The sequence below is a fragment of the Triturus cristatus genome, chromosome 11 (genome assembly GCF_964204655.1).
Source record: "Triturus cristatus chromosome 11, aTriCri1.1, whole genome shotgun sequence".
NCBI lineage: Eukaryota > Metazoa > Chordata > Amphibia > Caudata > Salamandridae > Triturus > Triturus cristatus.
In genome coordinates, this window is record NC_140594.1 from 184660657 (window position 1) to 184679990 (window position 19334).

The 19334-nt window shown below is 46.1% G+C and overlaps 1 protein-coding gene across 1 annotated transcript in view; it reads right to left on the reverse strand.

Moving 5' to 3' along the window:
* NAA25 (N-alpha-acetyltransferase 25, NatB auxiliary subunit) overlaps window positions 1–19334 on the reverse strand; it is a 792299-nt gene that overhangs the window by 285748 nt on the left and 487217 nt on the right. Inside the window, exon 16 of the mRNA XM_085636118.1 lies at window positions 13210–13361. Within this exon, the coding sequence (XP_085492244.1) occupies window positions 13210–13361 (152 nt within the window). The remainder of the gene's footprint in view (window positions 1–13209; window positions 13362–19334) is intronic.

The following is a 19334-nucleotide window of genomic DNA, read 5'->3' on the forward strand; positions in this document are numbered from 1 at the left end:
TTAAATTAAGGCCCTGTTTTATTGTACCCACCCCCTCCCTAAATCCAAATTGAAGGTTTGATAGGACATAAATGTCCTCGGCCCATTGTTGGAGCCGATTAAGGACTATACGACCTGCCACTTTGCCCATAGAATCAAGCAATGAAATGGGGCGGGTAACATGCCAGATTCTGTCCGTCACCTTTTTTAAAGATCGGTACCATAATGGACGGACCACGTTTCTATAAGTCCGATCTTGCATCAAGTAGCTAACACTCACGTTAATAATGGTCCCCATAGCTCTATGTAATGTTTGAAAATGTCAACAGGTACACCGTCTGGGCCCAGAGCCTTTCCCCCTTGCTAGCTTTTAGTGCAGATTGTACCTCTTCTAGGGTGAAGGCTAAGTCTATTGGAAAGTCTACTGATGGAAAAGCAGGGCCTGCAGCACCAACAACTATACCATCCTCCTCCCTTGCCTGTCCAAAGATATTGGAAAAATGTTCCACCCAATGTCCTTCATCAATGGCGATTTCTATGGTAGGGGAGCCTTCTGTTGTCAGAAATGGGGATTTTACCACACGCCAGAAGGCAGTACTGTCCTTGTTAACACTTGCCTTATGTAGGTCGGCCGAGGTTTTGTTTTTGAATTCTCCATTACGTGTTTTTACGGCCTGGTTATAAGCCTTCCTACACCGATTTATTTCAGTCCTATCCCTTTCTTTTTTATGTAATGTGTGTTTTGATTCTGTATAGGCTTTTGTACATTTACTATTGAACCACCCCTTGGTCTTCCCATTCCCCTTTTTTATTTCGACTTTCAACGTATTCCGGATTATTTCTGTTATTTGGGCATATGTTTCCAGTACTTCCTCATGTGGTGTAGAGTCGTTCAGACATTTCGTAATTGATTTAAAACTTTTCTCAACCACTATCTTCGTGATCTTTTGCGGTTCTACCTTGTCCCACTTTAGGGAGTACCATTTATTTGATCAATTACCAGGTTTTGAGATGCCTATATCCTCTTCTTATGGAGGCTACACGTTTTTGAGGGGAGAGATATAGAAACGGTCAAGGGAAAATGATCGCTTAAGGCGTTGTTGTGCGTTTTAAGCTCAATAGGAGAGGAGCGAACCTATTCGGGATTATTATAAAATCAATAATCGAGCTCAGTCCTCTCCCATTAAAGGTCTGGGTAAATGGAATTGAGGGTGAACTTAATACGTTAGCAAAACCCAAGTCCAAAACAAATAGAATCTCATTTAAGGCATCTCCATAAACAGAATGCGGGAAATGGGGTAGATTGTAGTTATCTTCATCTAACAGTCTGCAGGTTACATCATTATGTGGACACAAAGCCGTATTAAAGTCCCCCCCCCCCCCCACACACACACAAATAAAACATTCTCTTTACTGCTAGTCTGAATTTCCTGTAGGGTATTTCTGAACTGTTTTAAAATGTCCACCAGCTGCTCCTTCTGTGCATGGTTATAGAAATTAATCAGGACGATAGAGTTTTGTTTATCCATATTCATGATCACAAGTTGATAATTCGGTTTTGAGATTATGAAAGATATTCTGTCTATCGTCAGCAAATTAGAGACATTTTTGCTCAGACCTCCCTTAGGCCTCCCATGTATAGATGGTATAGCAGGTGTGTGATAGGTCTTATAGCCTTCAATATAGATTTCATTTAGAGACCACCTCTCTTGCAGACAAAGAATACTGAACTTCCCCACAAATTCATGCCAGAGACGATTAGTTAATTTGGACCGTAGACCCGCTATGTTCCAGTATTAAATCGTAACACTATTCTCATTATCAGTAAGTATTTTTTGGGTGTCACATGCTACATCAGTGGGTGAAGAGGTGGCTGCGCTCCTATCCTTTTTTTATTCCCAGCCCTATCTCTGGTCTATAATTTGGAATGTCACTGATACCTAGGGAATTGTCATCTATACTTTCGCTCAGTTTCTTCAGCCTGTCTTCATCCCCTACAATGGCACTCTTAGGACTCGAGTCAATTTCTGATTCGAAAAAAGTTTGTCCATTGGATTGCTTAAGGGGTTTTTGATAGACTGACTGGATCAGTCAATCTCCTCTAGGGAAGGGAATACTGCAAACCGATTTCCCACCGGTACGTTGTATGTGTACTGATTTCTCGCCTCAGATCTCTACTTATACCGCCTCTCTCCAGCGCAAAAGGCGGTTGGTAAAAAAAAGCCGAGGGGCAGTATATTAATGCCCCCCGCAATCATGCTATTATTCCGTGCCTTCCATAAAATGTTCTCCACTAGCTGTGGTGTTCTAAACGTTAGCACCACACAATCACCTGCTAGGGTTTTCAATCTTTGCCAACCCACTTGTCCCTCCGGCCATCTTAAATTCCATGAAAAGTTGTTCCATAAAGCCAACCTTCGTGCTCAACCAGTGGAGTGACCTGTTTCTTAAAGTTTCCCAGGATTCGCTATATTGTACCCTTAGTCTGGGTACATTTGCGAGTACAACTGTATATGGTGTAACTGCTGATGGTAAATAAGATGGTTCCGTGGAAATTGTCCTGGCAAATAAGGGCACGTTAGGTTGGTTGCAAGGAGACAGGTTAGAACTCTGATCTTGTGTGACTGCTCCCCTGTTACCCCTATTTAGCATGGCATTTGGATATTGGCCGGTTGTATTAAATATGGAAGTACAGGGGGGAAGAGGGCGATCTGACTGGTGAGATTTAATCAAACTAAATGAGATTTAATGCATAACCCTTAAAACAGTGGGCAAGGTCACGGATACAAAAACAAAAAACCTGTTAAAATAGGAGAAACAAAAAAAAAAAAAATAAATCACAGAATCTGAAGATGACCACAAAGAAAAAATACTTTCACCAGTTTTCACTAGCTAAGTTTCTTTTATAAACACCAGGACAGGGCTCTATGTAACCCAAAATGTTGATAGGCTAAACATAAACACCATACATACTATCACCCAACCTATTTAAAAATATTCCAATAAGCATGTGACTAAACGGCCAATGAAAGTGAATGCAATCTAGATTTTCCATGTGTTACACTACAGTCCCCTGCTGTTTTAATACTTAGGCCAAAAAGCCAATTCTCAGGTACGTTAAGTCAGTGAACCATATTGTAGCTGCATAGGTTATGTCATGAAACTGATTATGAGAGAGGCTAGCACTATTTAATTTCTCCATTGAATTGTCAAACACCTTAACGCAAAGAACAGTAAACTTTACTGGATCATACACAATCAAAAAAAGTACTGTTATTGTGAGAAAGTGCCCTCTTTCTTGCATGGTATGCCCCCACTTTTTGCTAAATTGCTGAATGTACTTTGACTGAGTGTACCCTGGACTCCTGCCAATCAGGTGCCCAGGGCCTATGTTCCTTCCTTAAAACATACAAACTCCAAATTGGCAAACCCTGGCCACATGTCAGCCCCTAGTAAATGGTACCCTAGGTACCCAGGGCCTTGTGACCAGGGAAGAACACGAAGGGCTGCAGCACTCATTGTGCCACCCTTAGGGGCCCTGTACCCTTACACACACACTGCCTTTGCAGGCTGAGTGTCTGGGAGCAGGACAAAATGAAGAGTCGACATTGCACACATCTCTGTGTGCCATGCCCAACACCCACACTGCCAAGACATATGTCAGTCACCCCTCTGGCTGGGTGCCTTAAGCCCATGGTGTGGGCACAGGAGCAGGAGCCCTGTGCCCCTACAGTACCCAGATCCATTCCCGGGCACTGTAAGTGCAGTGCTGCCATTTAAGAGTACATGGTGCTGAGAGCTCGTCAAACACGAGCTCCACAGCACCATAATGGCAACACTAAAGACTGGGAAGTTTGGTATCAAACTTCTCAGCACATTAAACCCACACTGATGCCAGTGTGAGATTTAATGTACCAAGCACCACAGAGGGCATTTTAGAGATGCCCTCTTACAACTAACCTACAATCCACGTCTGCTCTGAGGCTGCCCAAATGAGCAAAGGGAAGCTTCAAAGGCCTGCCGCCTCTAGGAGTTTCCCCAGGCCACTGCAACCCCCCACTCTGGCGGGAAGCTTGGCCGGAAACCCCATACAAGGACAGGGGATGTGCCAGCCTGCCCACCCCACCCCTCAGGTGGGGGAGGCGAGGTGAAGCACATCTCCGGGCTCTCGTCATCGTGAAGATGGGAGGCCCTACCCTATCAGGATTGGGCTACTGCCCCCCTCCCACAGGAGAGGGGCAGGATAGGGGGTGTACCCACCCCAGGACCAGGACCCATTGGTCCCTGGCCTTCACCTACCTGTAACGCCCCTAAATCTAGTATTTAGGGGCACTCTGAACCTTCCTTCCCCAGATTCCAGATTCCGAAACTACAAGAAGAGCGAGAAGAAAAGAAGACCTGCCCTGCAGCTGCAAAGGAGAGGGAGACACCAACTGCTTTGGCCCCAGCCCTACCGGCCTGTCGACCTCGGACTTGCTCCTGCTCCAAACCCGGCATCTCTTGTGGCCAGCAACCTCAGAAACCCCAGAGGACCTGGCTACCTTTGAACTCTGATCACCTGGGACTCCCATGAGTAGAGGCTCTACTCAGAACCTACCTTTCCCCCCTGGCAGCAGCCCGGAACCCCGATCCCAGCCCACCCTGCACCCGCCAAGCCTGGCCGGTGCCGGAGTGAACTAAACCCACGAGGATGACCCCACGGTGACTGACCCCGAGTCCGGCACCCAAGGACCCCCCTCGACTATCCTGAAGAAGCCTGCAGCCTCAGAACAGAGTGCCACCCCAACCGTGATCAACAAGAGGGTAAGATTTCCGACGCCAAAAGGCACCCCTGCACCCGGCGCCCCACGGCCCTCTGTGCCCAATCCCCGGGGTACCTACCTATCCTTCAACTACCCAACTTACCCCTCGAAGTGGTGGTGGCACCTGAAGGTGGGTGTTTCTTTGAAGACTTGAGGCTGTGGCTGTATTTCTCTGCATCTTTCCTGCCGACCTCGCAGCACCCGCTCTGCGGGTGCTGCTTCGTGATCTGGGGCAGAGGCACTTTGGACGGCTAGAAGGAGCCGAGTTCCGTGGGCTCCTACAGGAAGCTTGCATCAGGGCTGCGAGCGTTGCAGGGACTCCATCTCCCAGGAGCCCCTGCCTGACCTAGACACATCACCTGGTCCGCTCTCCCTGTTGCTCCGCCCACAGCCCACCTGAGGGGTTTTCTACCGCCTGCCTGCACTCCCTGCGTGGATGTTTCTTTGAAGACTTGGTCCTGTGAGGCTGTGGCTGTATTTCTCTGCATCTTTCCTGCTGACCTCGCAGCACCCGCTCCGCGGGTGCTGCTTCGTGATCTGGGGCAGAGGCACTTTGGATGGCTAGAAGGAGCAGAGTTCCGTGGGCTCCTACAGGAAGCTTGCATCAGGGCTGCGAGCGTTGCAGGGACTCCCATCTCCCAGGAGCCCCTGCCTGACCTAGAGACATCACCTGGTCCGCTCTCCCTGTTGCTCCGCCCACAGCCCGTAATCCTCCCTACTTATTGGATACAGCATCCCGCTGCGCGGGAGCGCGCGGGAGCGTCGCCGGGCGAAGCCCGGGCCAAGGGCGGGCCAGTTTGTGACCGATCGTGACCGATCTTGTCCGGTCCAGGCCCCCCCTCTTGCTTCTGCTGCTACATTTTGCTACATTTGCTATCTCTAGCGTGGGGAGATGTCTTGTCGTGAAACCAGGAGCAAGTCATCCCTAGCTGGAGCGGCCATTTCTGGAGGTATGGAGAAATTTTTGATTAGAGCTAATACCCTCATTGACACTGAAATAAACGTTCTTGAGAAGCGTTTATCAAAGGAATTATCGGCCTTCAAAAGATCTTCCCTTGGTACTTTGGCCAATGCTAAAACCCCCGAACGACCTACAGAGTCTACTAACAATGCTGCGATGGGCCCTTTTTCAACATCTACTGTGACCAACTTGGCGTCACTTAATCTGGATATTTTGGTTAACGAAATTCTCCCAGAAATTGATATGGTCCTTGATACTAATGTGCCCACTCCCTCAGACTCCATTGTCACTTGTGATACTATACTAAATGGAGTTATTGAAGGGGTCGCAACTAAATGTAAAAGGCCGTATAACTCGAAACCTGGTGGCAAATCTAAAACAGCCAAACAAACATGATACCACCAACCCCACATCAGGTCTTTCTCAACACATACCTAGTTTGGACCTCTCTTTAGAAACTTTGGGAGCCCTCTTCAAATCCCTTTTATTCCCCCTAGAGTCTAAATTGGAACGCATAGAACTCAGTCTTACCAACATTGAGAAAACCTCTGCTGCTATATTAGCTACTAGATCCCCAAAGTCCAATACTTCTTCCAACCCCCAAATCACTCTTACTAACCTAGGTAATCTAGGCCCCTCCTTAGTGAATGATGCCGCTCTCCCTTTGCGTTCCCAAACGGGCAATCTAGCCCCGATTCAAAATAGCAACTCTAACATTCCCCCTTTGCTACCTGCAGGTCCAGTTCAATCTATGACCACTACTAACGGGGCCACAACTAATGGCCACATAGCTTCCCCACCCCCTGATAAGATTGTCCCTAGACCATGTAGGCCTGACCTGCCCCCTGAAGCTAACCGCTTCATGGTAGTCCTGGCCGGTGTTCCTCCCTTAGAAGTTGGAGAAGCCGAGAATTTTCAATCTCTTAAAAATAAAGTCATTAAATGGCTGAACTGGAATAGACCCCTCCCGGCCCACCTTCATAATGAAATCATCTTGGTTAGAAGGGTACCTTGGCTGGGTAAAACTAGAAAGACTATAATCGGGGACTGTATCATGGTGAGCTTTAGAGACCCCAGAACAGTCTCGCACATATGTGCCGGGTTTAATAGATCCTTCGATTCCACCATCCAGACGCTGCCAGTGTCTTTTTTCTTTACCCCTATCCACTTGCACCATGATCAAGGCCGAGATAATTGGACGAGGGTTGAGCAGAGGGGTAGATTCCGTGGGTATGAAGCAAGACCGGCCCGGATGTCTCCGGAGACTCCTTTCTGTGATTTTAACCAATTTAATTGTCTTAACGGTTTAGATGGAGTAGACGAACTATCCACATTATATTTCCCATTTTGCATCCCCCCTGCTACTGGTAATAGTTTAATAGCAGTTATGGGTAAAAGTATATCTATCGATCCAGCCCCCGTAATGCCCCTCACCCCTACCCCTGCACATTAACTATCCCAGGGAGTTGACCCCTCTGCCCCACCCCACCTTCTTGTATCTACGGTCTCCTGTTGTTATCAGGCCATCACTGGGATTTACTAGTGTACCGGAGGTTATTGAACTAGCTCCATGTACCCCCGGCTTCAAATTTGCTAGCTGGAATATGCTGGCTGGAGCCGGCAAAAGTCGTCCTTGGGCTGGAGCGAAATTCTTTCCCAGTTTGATGTCTTATGTTTACAAGAGACCTGGGTAACAACTGATAGCATCCTTGATGGATTTGTGTCATAACAACCCGGCACAAAGGTCCAATATGGGCAGGGCTAAAGGGGGGCTAGTAACTCTACTTTCTGTGAACCTCCCTGTTCGTGTGAAATCGCACCAGACTGTGGGTTTTCACTCGCAAATTTTATGCATGGAACACAAAAGGGGCCATGTAACCCTGCTGATTAACCACTATAACAATTTGTTTGATGCTACAAATACCTCAATTTTGGATGAGTTGGATGTAGCAGTGAGAAACATCTGCAAAGGCAACCATAAACCTCTTGATATCATCTGGGGAGGGGATTTTAATATTCGTACTTGCCCCCACTCTTTCACCAAAGTTTGGGGGTACGACGGGGATAATGGGGAAAACCGGGCACATTTTATACACTCCCCATATGGCGACTCCCTCAACTCCTTTATGCTTAAACTGGATCTATTGATACTTTCCCCGGCTGCAGACCATGAGGGTAACCCTGTACCGACTTTTGTAGGAATGAACTTGGATTCTGTTATTGACCATTTATTAGTTTGTTCATATTGTTCCATTTTGTATGGTTCCTATTGTTGTAGATTTTGGAAGTAGCGACCATAATGCCATCACCATGTCGATTTCTATTTGGGGGTCTCCGGTTAACATCCAGCGTATGATAGAAGACTTAACCCCCTGTAGGCAGAATGGTATTCGTATCAAATGGCGTGTGGATAATTCCAAGAAGCTGCAGCATAAAATTGTAGAAATGGGGTCTGTAGCGATACTCAAATGTTTGGAATCAGAGGCTTCCCCCCAGTGCATTATAGCTGATTTTGTGGAATTGGGTACCATCATAAAAAGATCCCTCACCATCACCAAAGGCTTAACGAAGAAGGCAGATACCGGTTGGTTTGATAATGCGTGTACCAAATCCCTCCAAGAACTTAAGCGGGCACTTTCTAAACAACCCAGAGACAGGGAGGCCATTATATACCTCAGGCTGTTATACAAAAAGCACCTAACACGTAGAAAACAAGAGCTAAGGGAGCTTGCCTGGGACGATTTGACTAAAGCAGCAGTATTGCGTGACAGTAAGCTCTTTTGGAATACGGTCAATAGCCCTTTTCTTGTAAAGGAAGATTTCCCTATATTATCAGCACAGGTTAGCGAAGATAATTGGGTATTATATTTTACAGAAATCTTTGACTCGGCTAGGGAGGACTGTGCTAGCCTTTCTACCGCCCTGTATGAACCTAAGCTATCCCTGGGTATTACCCTTCAAGAGGTGGAAATGGCCATCAGCCAGAGCAAAGGGGGGAAGGCACCGGGACCAGATGGGGTCCCGGTTGACCTGTATAAATCCAACCCGGCACTTTGGAGCCCGCTCCTGACCCAGGTTTTCAACGCATCAGTTAGGGATAGTACACCATCCACCTGGAGTGAATCCATAATTCTACCGATCTATAAGAAGGGAGATAGAGGAGAGGCTAAGAACTACCGCCCTATCTCCCTTCTGGATTCCTCACTCAAGATTATGAGCAGGGTCCTACTGGTGCGACTGGAGGAATGGGCGGAGGAAAATAAAATTCTAGCTGAATCTCAATATGGCTTCCGTAAGGGTCTTGGGACAACAGAGCAGTGTATTAATCTCGATCTTATCATCGGGAAATACACTAAAGCGAAACAGGGCTCTTTATTTCACTGTTTCGCTGACCTCTCAAGTGCCTTTGACCTAGTGGATCATACTTTGTTATGGTCCACTATATTGGAAATGGGAGCCCCCCCCCCCCCCCCCCCCCCCCAGCAATAATATATTTCCTGGCCAGACTTTATAATAAGCTATCAGCCCAGATCCGCTTTGGCCAGGCCGGGGAATGTACCAGGAAAATCAGGGTCAAATCAGGCATAAGGCAAGGCTGTGTGTTGGCCCCGTTGCTTTTCTCCCTTTTTATAAACTCCATGGAGTCCGAATTGAAGAGGGTACATGCAGATTCCCCACAGGTTGGTGGTCACCCTGTCCCGGTCCTGCTATATGCAGATGACACGGTTCTATTCTCGCGTACTCCGAATGGACTCCAAAACCTTATGAATTATTTTTACGACTTTATCAAGGGGAGAAAACTAAAAATAAATAACTCTAAGACCTTCATTATGGCCTGCGGGAAACGGATGAAACGTTCTAAACCATTTCATTTTAATAATCATAGAATTGAGGTAGTGGACAAATTCTGTTATCTTGGCATAACTTTTAATAATAGAGGAACTTGGGCACCTGAGTTTTTAAATGTGAATGCCAAGATGGGCAAAAGCTCCTCTCGAGTATTCCGCTTTGCATTCAAATTAGGCAGTTGTCGCATCCCTGACATGTTAAACATCTATAGGCATAGATGTGTATCTATTGCCTTATACGGTTCAGGTATATGGGGCTACTGTAAACACAGGGATCTACAAGTTACAGAGAACCAGTTCCTTAAAAGACTCCTTTGCCTTCCCTCCTCGGCATCTACTGAACTAAGTCATAGAGAGGTGGGCCTTGATTATCTTACAGATCTAACGGGATTGAGACCTCTTATGGCTTGGAGGTCAATTTGGGCTAAGGATGAGACAGGATTTACCAGGCAAATCATTTTAGACTGTCTTTGGTTGGATAATGTCCGTAAGATCCCCTGGTTAAATTATGTTTCATCTTCCTACAGTGAAATTTTTAATCTTGACATTTTTGATGAGCCCCTGAGCGCCGTCACTATACCTAAAAAGGAGCTTAAATACGTTTTTCTAGGGACCAAATCTAACCTGCGTAGTGTTCAATGTAGCCTCTCGTCAACCCATGTTTTTTACCACTCTAACATGTCGGTTGTCTCGGGCTTACCAAACAATCTCACCAGTTTCTTCTCACTAGGTTGAGATTAGGCATTGCCCATAACCTGGTGGCCTTTCCACAGATGAAAATTTATAGCCCAACACCTTGCCCTTGTGACGGCTCAACTAAGCAAAGCACATTGCACTTTATGCTTATTTGCCCTTTTTATCTGCATCTTCGTCTTTACTATCTCAAACCTGTTTTTAAGAAATACTTTGTGTTCACTACTGCCCACGCGATGAAATTGTTATTTGGACTTGATATGTTGGACATTTGTTTTTTTACCGCTACCTTTATATTAAAAGCTGTCTCCCATAGGAAAAGCCTGGTGTTCTAACCGAGTTCTATAAACATTAGATTGTCTGGCCGACATACTTGATGCCATTTAAGCTGCTTCGTTTACTGTAATATCTGATGCATGTTCTGTATTTTATTCTGTATTTTAACAATTTATGCTTTTATGATTGTTTTTTAATAATCGAATAAAGCTTTGAAATTTGAGTCCTCGTCCCCGAGCCTGCAGTCTTTTTCCAAACCGGAGATTTGCCATAGAAACCAACTGAGCGCCCGACGGCTCAAAAGCACCCTGCAGCCAGCCGCCCGAGTGGCCCTGGCAGTGAAAACTCTACTCTAACCTACTTCCCCACTTGCCCTGAGTAAGTGACCAGGAGCCCAGCTCCTACAGCCGCGTGGCTTGCCCGACAGCAGCCACCAACCCAGGCCCCCCCTATCCCTCATAGGATAACATTGGGCCTAACTCTCTCTGCACCCGGACGTCTTGAAACCGCTGAGGGTGAACTGACTACCTGACACTGGGAGACCCCTGAGTCTGCCAGTCGAGTACTTACCCTTAAACCGCTAACTTCATTTTCCTCATAGGGTAACATTGTCTGGCTTTTTCTTGGAAATTCTTCTAAGTGTGGACTTTTCAAAACTCAAAATATTCACCAAAAATCAGCCGAGTACCAAAAACGAATTTACTCACCTGCTCTTAGGTGAACTCCCAGTGCTGGATCTTGGTGCCCAGCACTGACTCTGAAAAGTACCCACAACTATACTTACCTTTAACTCATTTTTCTTCCATAGGAAACCATTGTCTGCTTTTCTGTGAAATGTTTTCTAAGTGTTGATTTCTGCAATTTCTAAATAGTCCTCAGAAATCGTATAACATCTGAAAACCTAATTACTTACCTGTGTTGGATAAATGTCCCAGTACTGAGTCTAGACACCCAGTACTGGATTACAAAAGTAACGATAACCTACTGTACCTGTAACCTATATTTCCTTCCATAGGGAATCATTGATTGTTTGCTCTGAAATATTTTCTAAGTGCTCACTTTTGAAATAGTTAAATATTAGTTAAAAATCATTACAGTACCAAAGTCTACTTTCAACAGCTGATTCTGAGAACTGACCCAGGACTGGATCTAGGATCCAAGCCTGGAATTACAAAAGTAATCTAAAAAGTAATCTGTTGCATATAATTTGAATTTAGCATTGAGCTCAATGTATTGTGTTTAGAAATAGAGTTGCCTACTGCAACTACGTGTAACTGTTTACTAAAAAGTCTATTGCATATACAAAAGTATTTTTATGAAACATCTCCTTTCGAGAAAGTATATTTTAATTCCAAGTGTTGGTTCTAAAATAAAACCAGCATATATTTTTTATATACAAACCATTGGCCTAGAGTTCAGTTATTGAGTGTGTGGAACTATTTGCTGACTGAGTGTGTACAACAAATGCTTTACACGTCCTCTGATACTGCCTTACTGCTCGACCATCTAATATATATAAAAAAACTTGGCTAAGAGGGATCAATCTCTTGTTTATTTTTACACAAGAAACAATCAATTTTCTCGGTAATTACTTATTTCTTGTAAGAAAATGTATTCATCATTATTTATCAGAAACGAATATCTCTTGGTAGACATCAGAAAACTAAACACATAGTATATACAAATTTAACAGACATGAAAAAAATCATAACAAGACACCTCTATGTACAATTTCATAAGATCATATATATACACACCTTATATACACAACAAATTATTAAATGTCAATTCCCCTAACTATGGTTCCAAAAAGATGTATACTTATTATTTACAGTAATACATTTGGAGGTAATCCTTTTTGGCATCAGAGGTATTACTCCTCTCCTATTATTTTATGTATCTGCCAAACAAATTATTTCTTTAATCAACACAATCAGTGGACTCCTCCTACGTCAATATGTCGACGCGTTCGCCAAGTTTTTTTATATATATTAGATGTTTCTATACCCAGGCATGGGAGGGTTATTTGGGTATGCCCCATCATGTGTTATTGTTACTGCTCAACCAGGCTACCACTTTGGAGAGTAAGGTTATATCCAACTTTAACCTCTGTTAAACCCTTGGGGTCTGTGGACTCTGTACACCCTGTACCTATTAAGGAACAGTATATACAGAGCCACTTTCTCACAGTTATCAATACAGTGACTAAGTCTTGGATCAATTAACATCACAGCATTATACTTATCTAATAAGCATAAAGGGTGCCTTCTACACTTGGGATGGTGTGGCCCCAAGGTTGAACAATAAATAATTCTTGATTTTATTACTATCCTGCTATGCGCTCAAGCTAAGAACAGCCTTAAGTCAGGAGGGTACCAAAAGGTAATCACCAGGATATCCTACTTAGTCATATGTACTTCACCCAGTTTTGTGATTTGTCCATTGCAACCAACCTACTGGAGGCCAATTTCATCAAGCCCCACAGACACCTAAAGAACATCCTTTGGACTGGCCAAGCAAATGTATTATCTAATCATATGAGATTATAAAAATATTTTGATAATTTACAAAAAGTCACAAGGCCCTAAGTTTGGCCCTGTGCCACAGACTAAAAGGGCACAATTTAAATTGTGTTGGTTTCAATACCTACATATTAGCTTCAAGTAAAAGATCCAACAACATGCGTTCAGTGCGGACTTGTGCAAAATGAAGAGAATTGTTCAATCTGTTTCTGAAAGCAATGAATTCTGGGATCTTCTCAAATGCTCCATATTTATAAGCTTGAATAATGTATTCTGAGGTCTGCAAAAAGAAACGAAATTAAACCCAAATTTAGACATTTTCATTTTTTCTAAATACAACCATCAAAAACAGTACTTAGAATGCAAATAAAATGAGGAAAGACTAAATTATTGAGTCCATCAATACCCACCAATTTGTCTGTAAGGGAATGTGAGGTGGGTATTTGAAGGCAATGGAGAGAAGCAAGACTTACAATGGTTATTTATGTATTTTCTTATGGTAGCTCTTATGTAAAAAGTTTGCCCAATAGAGATAGATGCACCTTTATATTAATAAAAGACTAGATGATTACAGTATTCTGTTTGCTCCTGAGCTTCCAACACACATGATCAGATATGAAGAAATACTTGTTACATGCAAGTTCAAACGGACTGAATTGGGAGTTTAACTTGCTGCACCAAACCTTCTTAGCAAACTACAATATAGGAGCTAAAGATGCCCACTATGTACTGCTTGTCCCAGATTCACCGAATCACAATACAGTCTAACAGAGGACAGCATATCGATTTTTTTTTTTCCTTTGATAATCAAGTTATTTGCATTTGAAAAACAAATTCACATAAGGACAGCATACAATCGCATAGTAAATCAGAGACCATCTCTAACAACCAACGAAATCCACAGTCATGATTGAGGTATTCGAGCAAGACATACCATTTGAGAGGCAATATAACACTGTATGAGAAAGTCAGTAAATTCAGCCATTTGCCCCGTACCTTAAGGAACTTCCCAGGACATCCCCGGGCCTCGAAGTGAGGTTCCTCCTGGGTCGCGCACCAGTCCACTCCCCCGTCACCATTTTCGCAGGGTAGGGGGTTTGGCATGAGCCCAGGCCGCCGCAATTTCTCACTTGGCTACCGCCACCGCCGTGCCCAAAAAGTGTTTGTCGGCTCTAGAGCCGTCTAGACCATCAAATACCCCCAAAAGAAGGCGTAATAATAAATAATAATAAACAAGCTTATAAAGCGCATGGCTACACTAGCTAGTGTTTCCCTGCGCTGCGACAAGAACCAGTTACAGGCAGAGGTGAAGCAGAAGGGATCAAACATGAAGATTAACAGCTGAGAAGAGCCACGTCTTAAGCTTTCTCCGGAAAATAATCTCCGAGGATTCCAGCCGGAGCACTTTCGGGAGTTTATTCCATTGTGTGGCTACTAAAAAGTGAAAGGAGCGCCCGCCCATACTAACTCTTCTGATGGTCGGAATGTTAACCTGACCCGTCCCACTTGATCTCAGACGGCAGATGGGAACATGCGGGGTAAGAAGGTCATGCAGCTAGGAGGGCCCCTTCTTCTGCAGAATGCGGTGGCTGACACATAGCTTTAAAAAGAACTCGTTCCCTCACCGGGAGCCAATGAAGGGAAGCCAGGGCCTTGTTGGATGAGTCTCTCCTCGGGAGCATTAAAACAAGATGTGCAGCAGCATTCTGAATGCATTGGAATCTCTGTACACATTTAATATTTGCTCCTAGGAAAAGAACATTCCCGTAGTCCAGAAGTGATGTCACAAGAGCGTGGACCATCGTTTTCCTCGCTGAAACAGGGAGTACATCTGAGGTCTTCCTGAGACTACGCAGGACCCCGAAACAGTTTCCCCGCCACCCGCCTGGTGTGATTTTCAAAAGATAGTTTGGTATCCAACCACATCCCCAGGTTGTTTACCTGATCCCCAGGGGAAGGGGTAGGTCCCAACGTCTAAGGCCACCATGCAGAGGACCAGATCGAGGGATCATGGGGAACATGCCGGCCCAGGGTACGCGCAAGGTCAGATTCCACACCCGACCAGAATGAGGCAAGACCAGGGCACAACCAGACCATGTGGAAGAAATCGTCCGGGGCTTGGCCACATTGTGTACAATCCGGGGAGGGGCGCAGTCCGGCCTTATGTAGGCACACAGGGGTAAGGTAGGCCATGTGCAGATAATAAAGTTGAATGAGATGGAGTTTAGAAGAGTTTGTAAGAGTTTTGGGAGCTATAAGGGCGTCGCGGCAATCTGCTTCCTCCAAGGGACATTGCCATCCCTCCCAGCGGGCTCTCAGCGAGTCCAGGGTAGTGGGGCCATTATTCGCTTGGGAGCAGTATATCCGCAACACTCCTCTGCCCAAGTTTCCCATCATTACCTGGGCCTCCAACAGGCTAAACTCTGGGATCGACATACCTGGTGGAATGTGTGCGGTTAGGGCGTGGCAGAGCTGCAGATACCTATAAAATTAGGAGGTGTGGAGGGAGTGACGTTGTAGGTCGGGGAAGGACCTGACGTGATCCCCCATCCAGACGTTTCCAAGGAGCGAGATCCCGACGTGATACCATTGCAGAAAAACTGCAAGGGTTGATTCTTCCCGCAGCCACGTGCTATGCCACAGAGGTGTATGTTGAGTGAGTCGCTTGTCCCAGCGTGTGCATCGCAGGGCAGAGCGCTAGGCTACTAGGACCGCTATAGTAATAGGTGGGATCGCCTGTGGAATGGGGGCCCCGTACAAGTAGGCTTGGATTTGCGGAAAGTCCATGGTTCTAAGCTCAGTCCAATAGGCTGGGTCAGCCCTTCCCCACCCCTCCCCCCCCCTCCCCGTTTACCAATCATGGACGACAAGGAGTCTGGTAGCCAAGTAGTAAAGATGAAGATTTGTCCTTCCCATGCCTCCATCAAAGGGCGGGATCCGGCAGCGAGCCAGGGCAATTCGCGGCCTCCCCCCCCCCCCACAGGAACCTAGCAATTACCCCATCAAAGTCTCATAACCAACTACCCGGGAGATGAGAGGTGGTGTTCTAAATGATGTATAGGAAGCAGGGGAGGACCATCATTTTAAAAAGTGCCCCTCTTCCAAGGGGGTTAAGTGGGAGGGTTTGCCAGCACTTAAGGTCTGTTTTGGCTTTCGTGACCAGGGGTGCAATGTTAAGCGCCTATTCCAACTCTGGGAGTAGAGTCATCCAGATCCCAAGGTATTTAAACGATTGTCTCCTGATGGGGATATTAGACTGCCAATCAAAGCAAGCCCTGGAGAGATGGAGGGGGATCAGAGTGGACTTCGCCGGGTTGAGTCAAAGGCCCAAGATGTTCTCGAAGGCCAGGAGCACCTCTAAGCAGCATGGGCCAGAGCATTCCGGGTCCGCCAAGAAAAGCAGGACATCTTCTGCATATAGGGCAATTTTATCCACCTGAAGCGGATCTCAGGAGCACCCTCGGATTTGGGAATCATTGCGTATGAGGCAGGCCAAGGGCACCATTGCCAGAGCGAATAAGAGCGGTGAGAGGGGGCATCTCAGACGCGTGCCTCCTCGGATTGGAAATGCCTCAGAGAAGGACCCGGATTAGGTGTCGGAAATGGGGGCTGAATCCCATCATCACGAGGACATCCTCTAGGTAGTTTCAGTCGACTGTGTCGAAGGCCTTTTCAAAATATATATTTATATTATAGTTGCCTTCAATTACTGTCTGACCCAGGGCAGGGCGGAGATTACACCTGTAAGGTGATGGAGTGGAGGGGAGTGTGGCAGGTGGGATGTATGTTGAGAATAGGTTCAGGACATGACCCTCAAGTCTACCGGAAATGGTCACATAGCGGCCTTGCGTGTCGGTCGTCACCTGTGCAAGGGTGAAGGGAAAGCCCTTCCGGATTAGTATGGCCACCCCCGGGAGCCTTGTGTGAAACCAAAATGCCACACCCTGTCAAACCCGTATCTTTTAAAAAATAGGCAGCGGGTTTCCATGAGGTGAGTCTCTTGAAGGAGGAGTACATCGGGAGCGTAGTGTTGGGCGTATTTAGGCTGTCCGGAATTCGGTTTAAACCGACTCTGCCCGACAGTACCCTACCGGATGAAAATCAGCTGACCCGGTTTAAACAGAGTGTCACTGAATTTCATAGTTGTTGCACCTTTTGTCCACTTGATGGAGCCAACGCATTACAAATGGTGGTGCATGGCGCGGTGGTGTCAGGGGAAAACAGTGGTTCTGGGCCGGTCCGCCACGCGGGGAGCCGAGGTGTGAATGGCCCAAGGGCCAGAGCAACACCAGGCCCCCTGCCTGGCTCCGGTGGGGGTGGGGGTGGGGGCGGGGGGGGGGGGAGGGGGAGAGGAGCTGTTGTGGTCTGCTGTCTGTCCTACTGCGGCCGCACCCGAGTACTTGACAGGTCTTTAAAAAGACCACTTACTTAACAAGGCTTTGATGTTGTTAAAGGAGTGGGCGAGGGAAGTGGGCACCAGGGAAAGAGGCAGCTCGCTCAATTATTTGCCTCAAGAAGAGTCTGCAAAGTGTTGTTTTTCTAGGTCTTGTGCAAGCTGATTTGTAAAACATAAACCGGTGTGGAGAAAAAAAAAAGTGATAGTTTCTACAATGTTATTTTGCCTGTACATGTTGGAAGGATTATCTGCCGAAATATTCAGCAATGGCCAGACCAGTGGACTTAAGCCTCCCCCACCCCAATTGCATTTATACAAAACACAAAACATTTGCAAGCCAAAAGAAATTCAAACGCTTCCCCTTTAGCTCGGAGGCCTTGCATCAGTCATCGCCCTGCCTGCATGTCGCTGGTGAGCCAGCCTGTAATTGTCTGCATTTGGCAGGTTTAACACTTCCTGGCAGGGGGCTATTAAGAGGAAGTATTCGCATATAACTGTCAGAGGCAGGAACAAATGCGCGCCCCTGTCGATGTGTGGCACCGCTAACCTACCCAACCTCCCCTCCCTTTCACGCACTCCCACCCCTTTAGGCTAAACTGCAGCAGTGCTGGGGGTCACGGAGACCACCGAGGTGTCATAAAGCAGACCCAGAATATGTTTTTGTGAGGGCAAATTTGTCTCCGACCTGAAAACCATTGGGATTCCGAAGGAAAATGCTTATTAACATATGTGGCTGCTTTGAGGAGACTTGAGGCTGATGTCGCTTCGAGGACTGCTTTGAACTTAACAAGCACCGATTTGTGGAGCAGACTAGTTAATGAAAGGAAATTACATTTTCTACCAACGTTTTCTCTCCTCCTTTCCGTCTTGGGACTGTGGGGCCGAGGAATTAAAAATAAAGAGGGTTTGCTTTATGATTTAACAGAAATGGTCACATCTAGATTCAAACAAACAGTGCTCTTGCAACTCTAAGTGCGAGTGTTTAAACGTAACTAACATTTTAAGGGATTATAATGGTTATTGATAGGAATGCAAACTGCCACACAGGCAAGAAAGAAAGCTCAGTTAAACGCTGCCACGCAGGTTCCGGAGGTAGCCTACAGGCCACAGCAGCAACCACCACATGGCAGATTCCACCCTTCACCCTTCTGAAGTCGATAAAATGAGCACTGTTGAGTTGGGCCGATGTGATTACATTGGTTACTTTCCGGTTTTAAAAAAATGGCTAATACACAAACACACACCACGTAAATTGCAATGTGTTGTTTTTTTAACATTCAAGTAGTTTTATTTGTGTACAGTTATAAATTATTTTGTTTTTTCTTTCTGAGATTCACAAATTAATGTGTTATTGATAGATTGGGGAGCCGCGCCCTGTGAGTTGTTGCAGGACTTCGCTGTGTGCTACGAGGGACTCGAAGTCCCAGGATCCTCTTTGGTACTCTCACTCCCCTCACCTGTGCCGGGGGCTACTTTTGGAACTCACCCTGTGAGTTGTTGCAGGACTTCGCTGTGTGCTACGAGGGACTCGAAGTCCCAGGATCCTCTTTGGTACTCTCACTCCCCTCACCTGTGCCGGGGGCTACTTTTGGACCTTGCCGCTCCCGGGCGCACCTCGGGCAAAGCCCGGGCCAAGGGCGGGCCCGTCAGAGGCCGAAGGAGGTGGGGTTGGGTCACCCCTCTAACGCCGGCATGGTGACCTGGTGGCGTCCTTATTAGTTGATAGCTATCATTCGTTTTTTGTTCCTTTATCATTGAATTCTTCTTGTTCTTTATTTATTTCATTGTATTTTGCTGCTGCAGAGATCAGTTCTATAATGATTAGGAGGGATACTAAAAAGGTTGCACCGTCTTCAG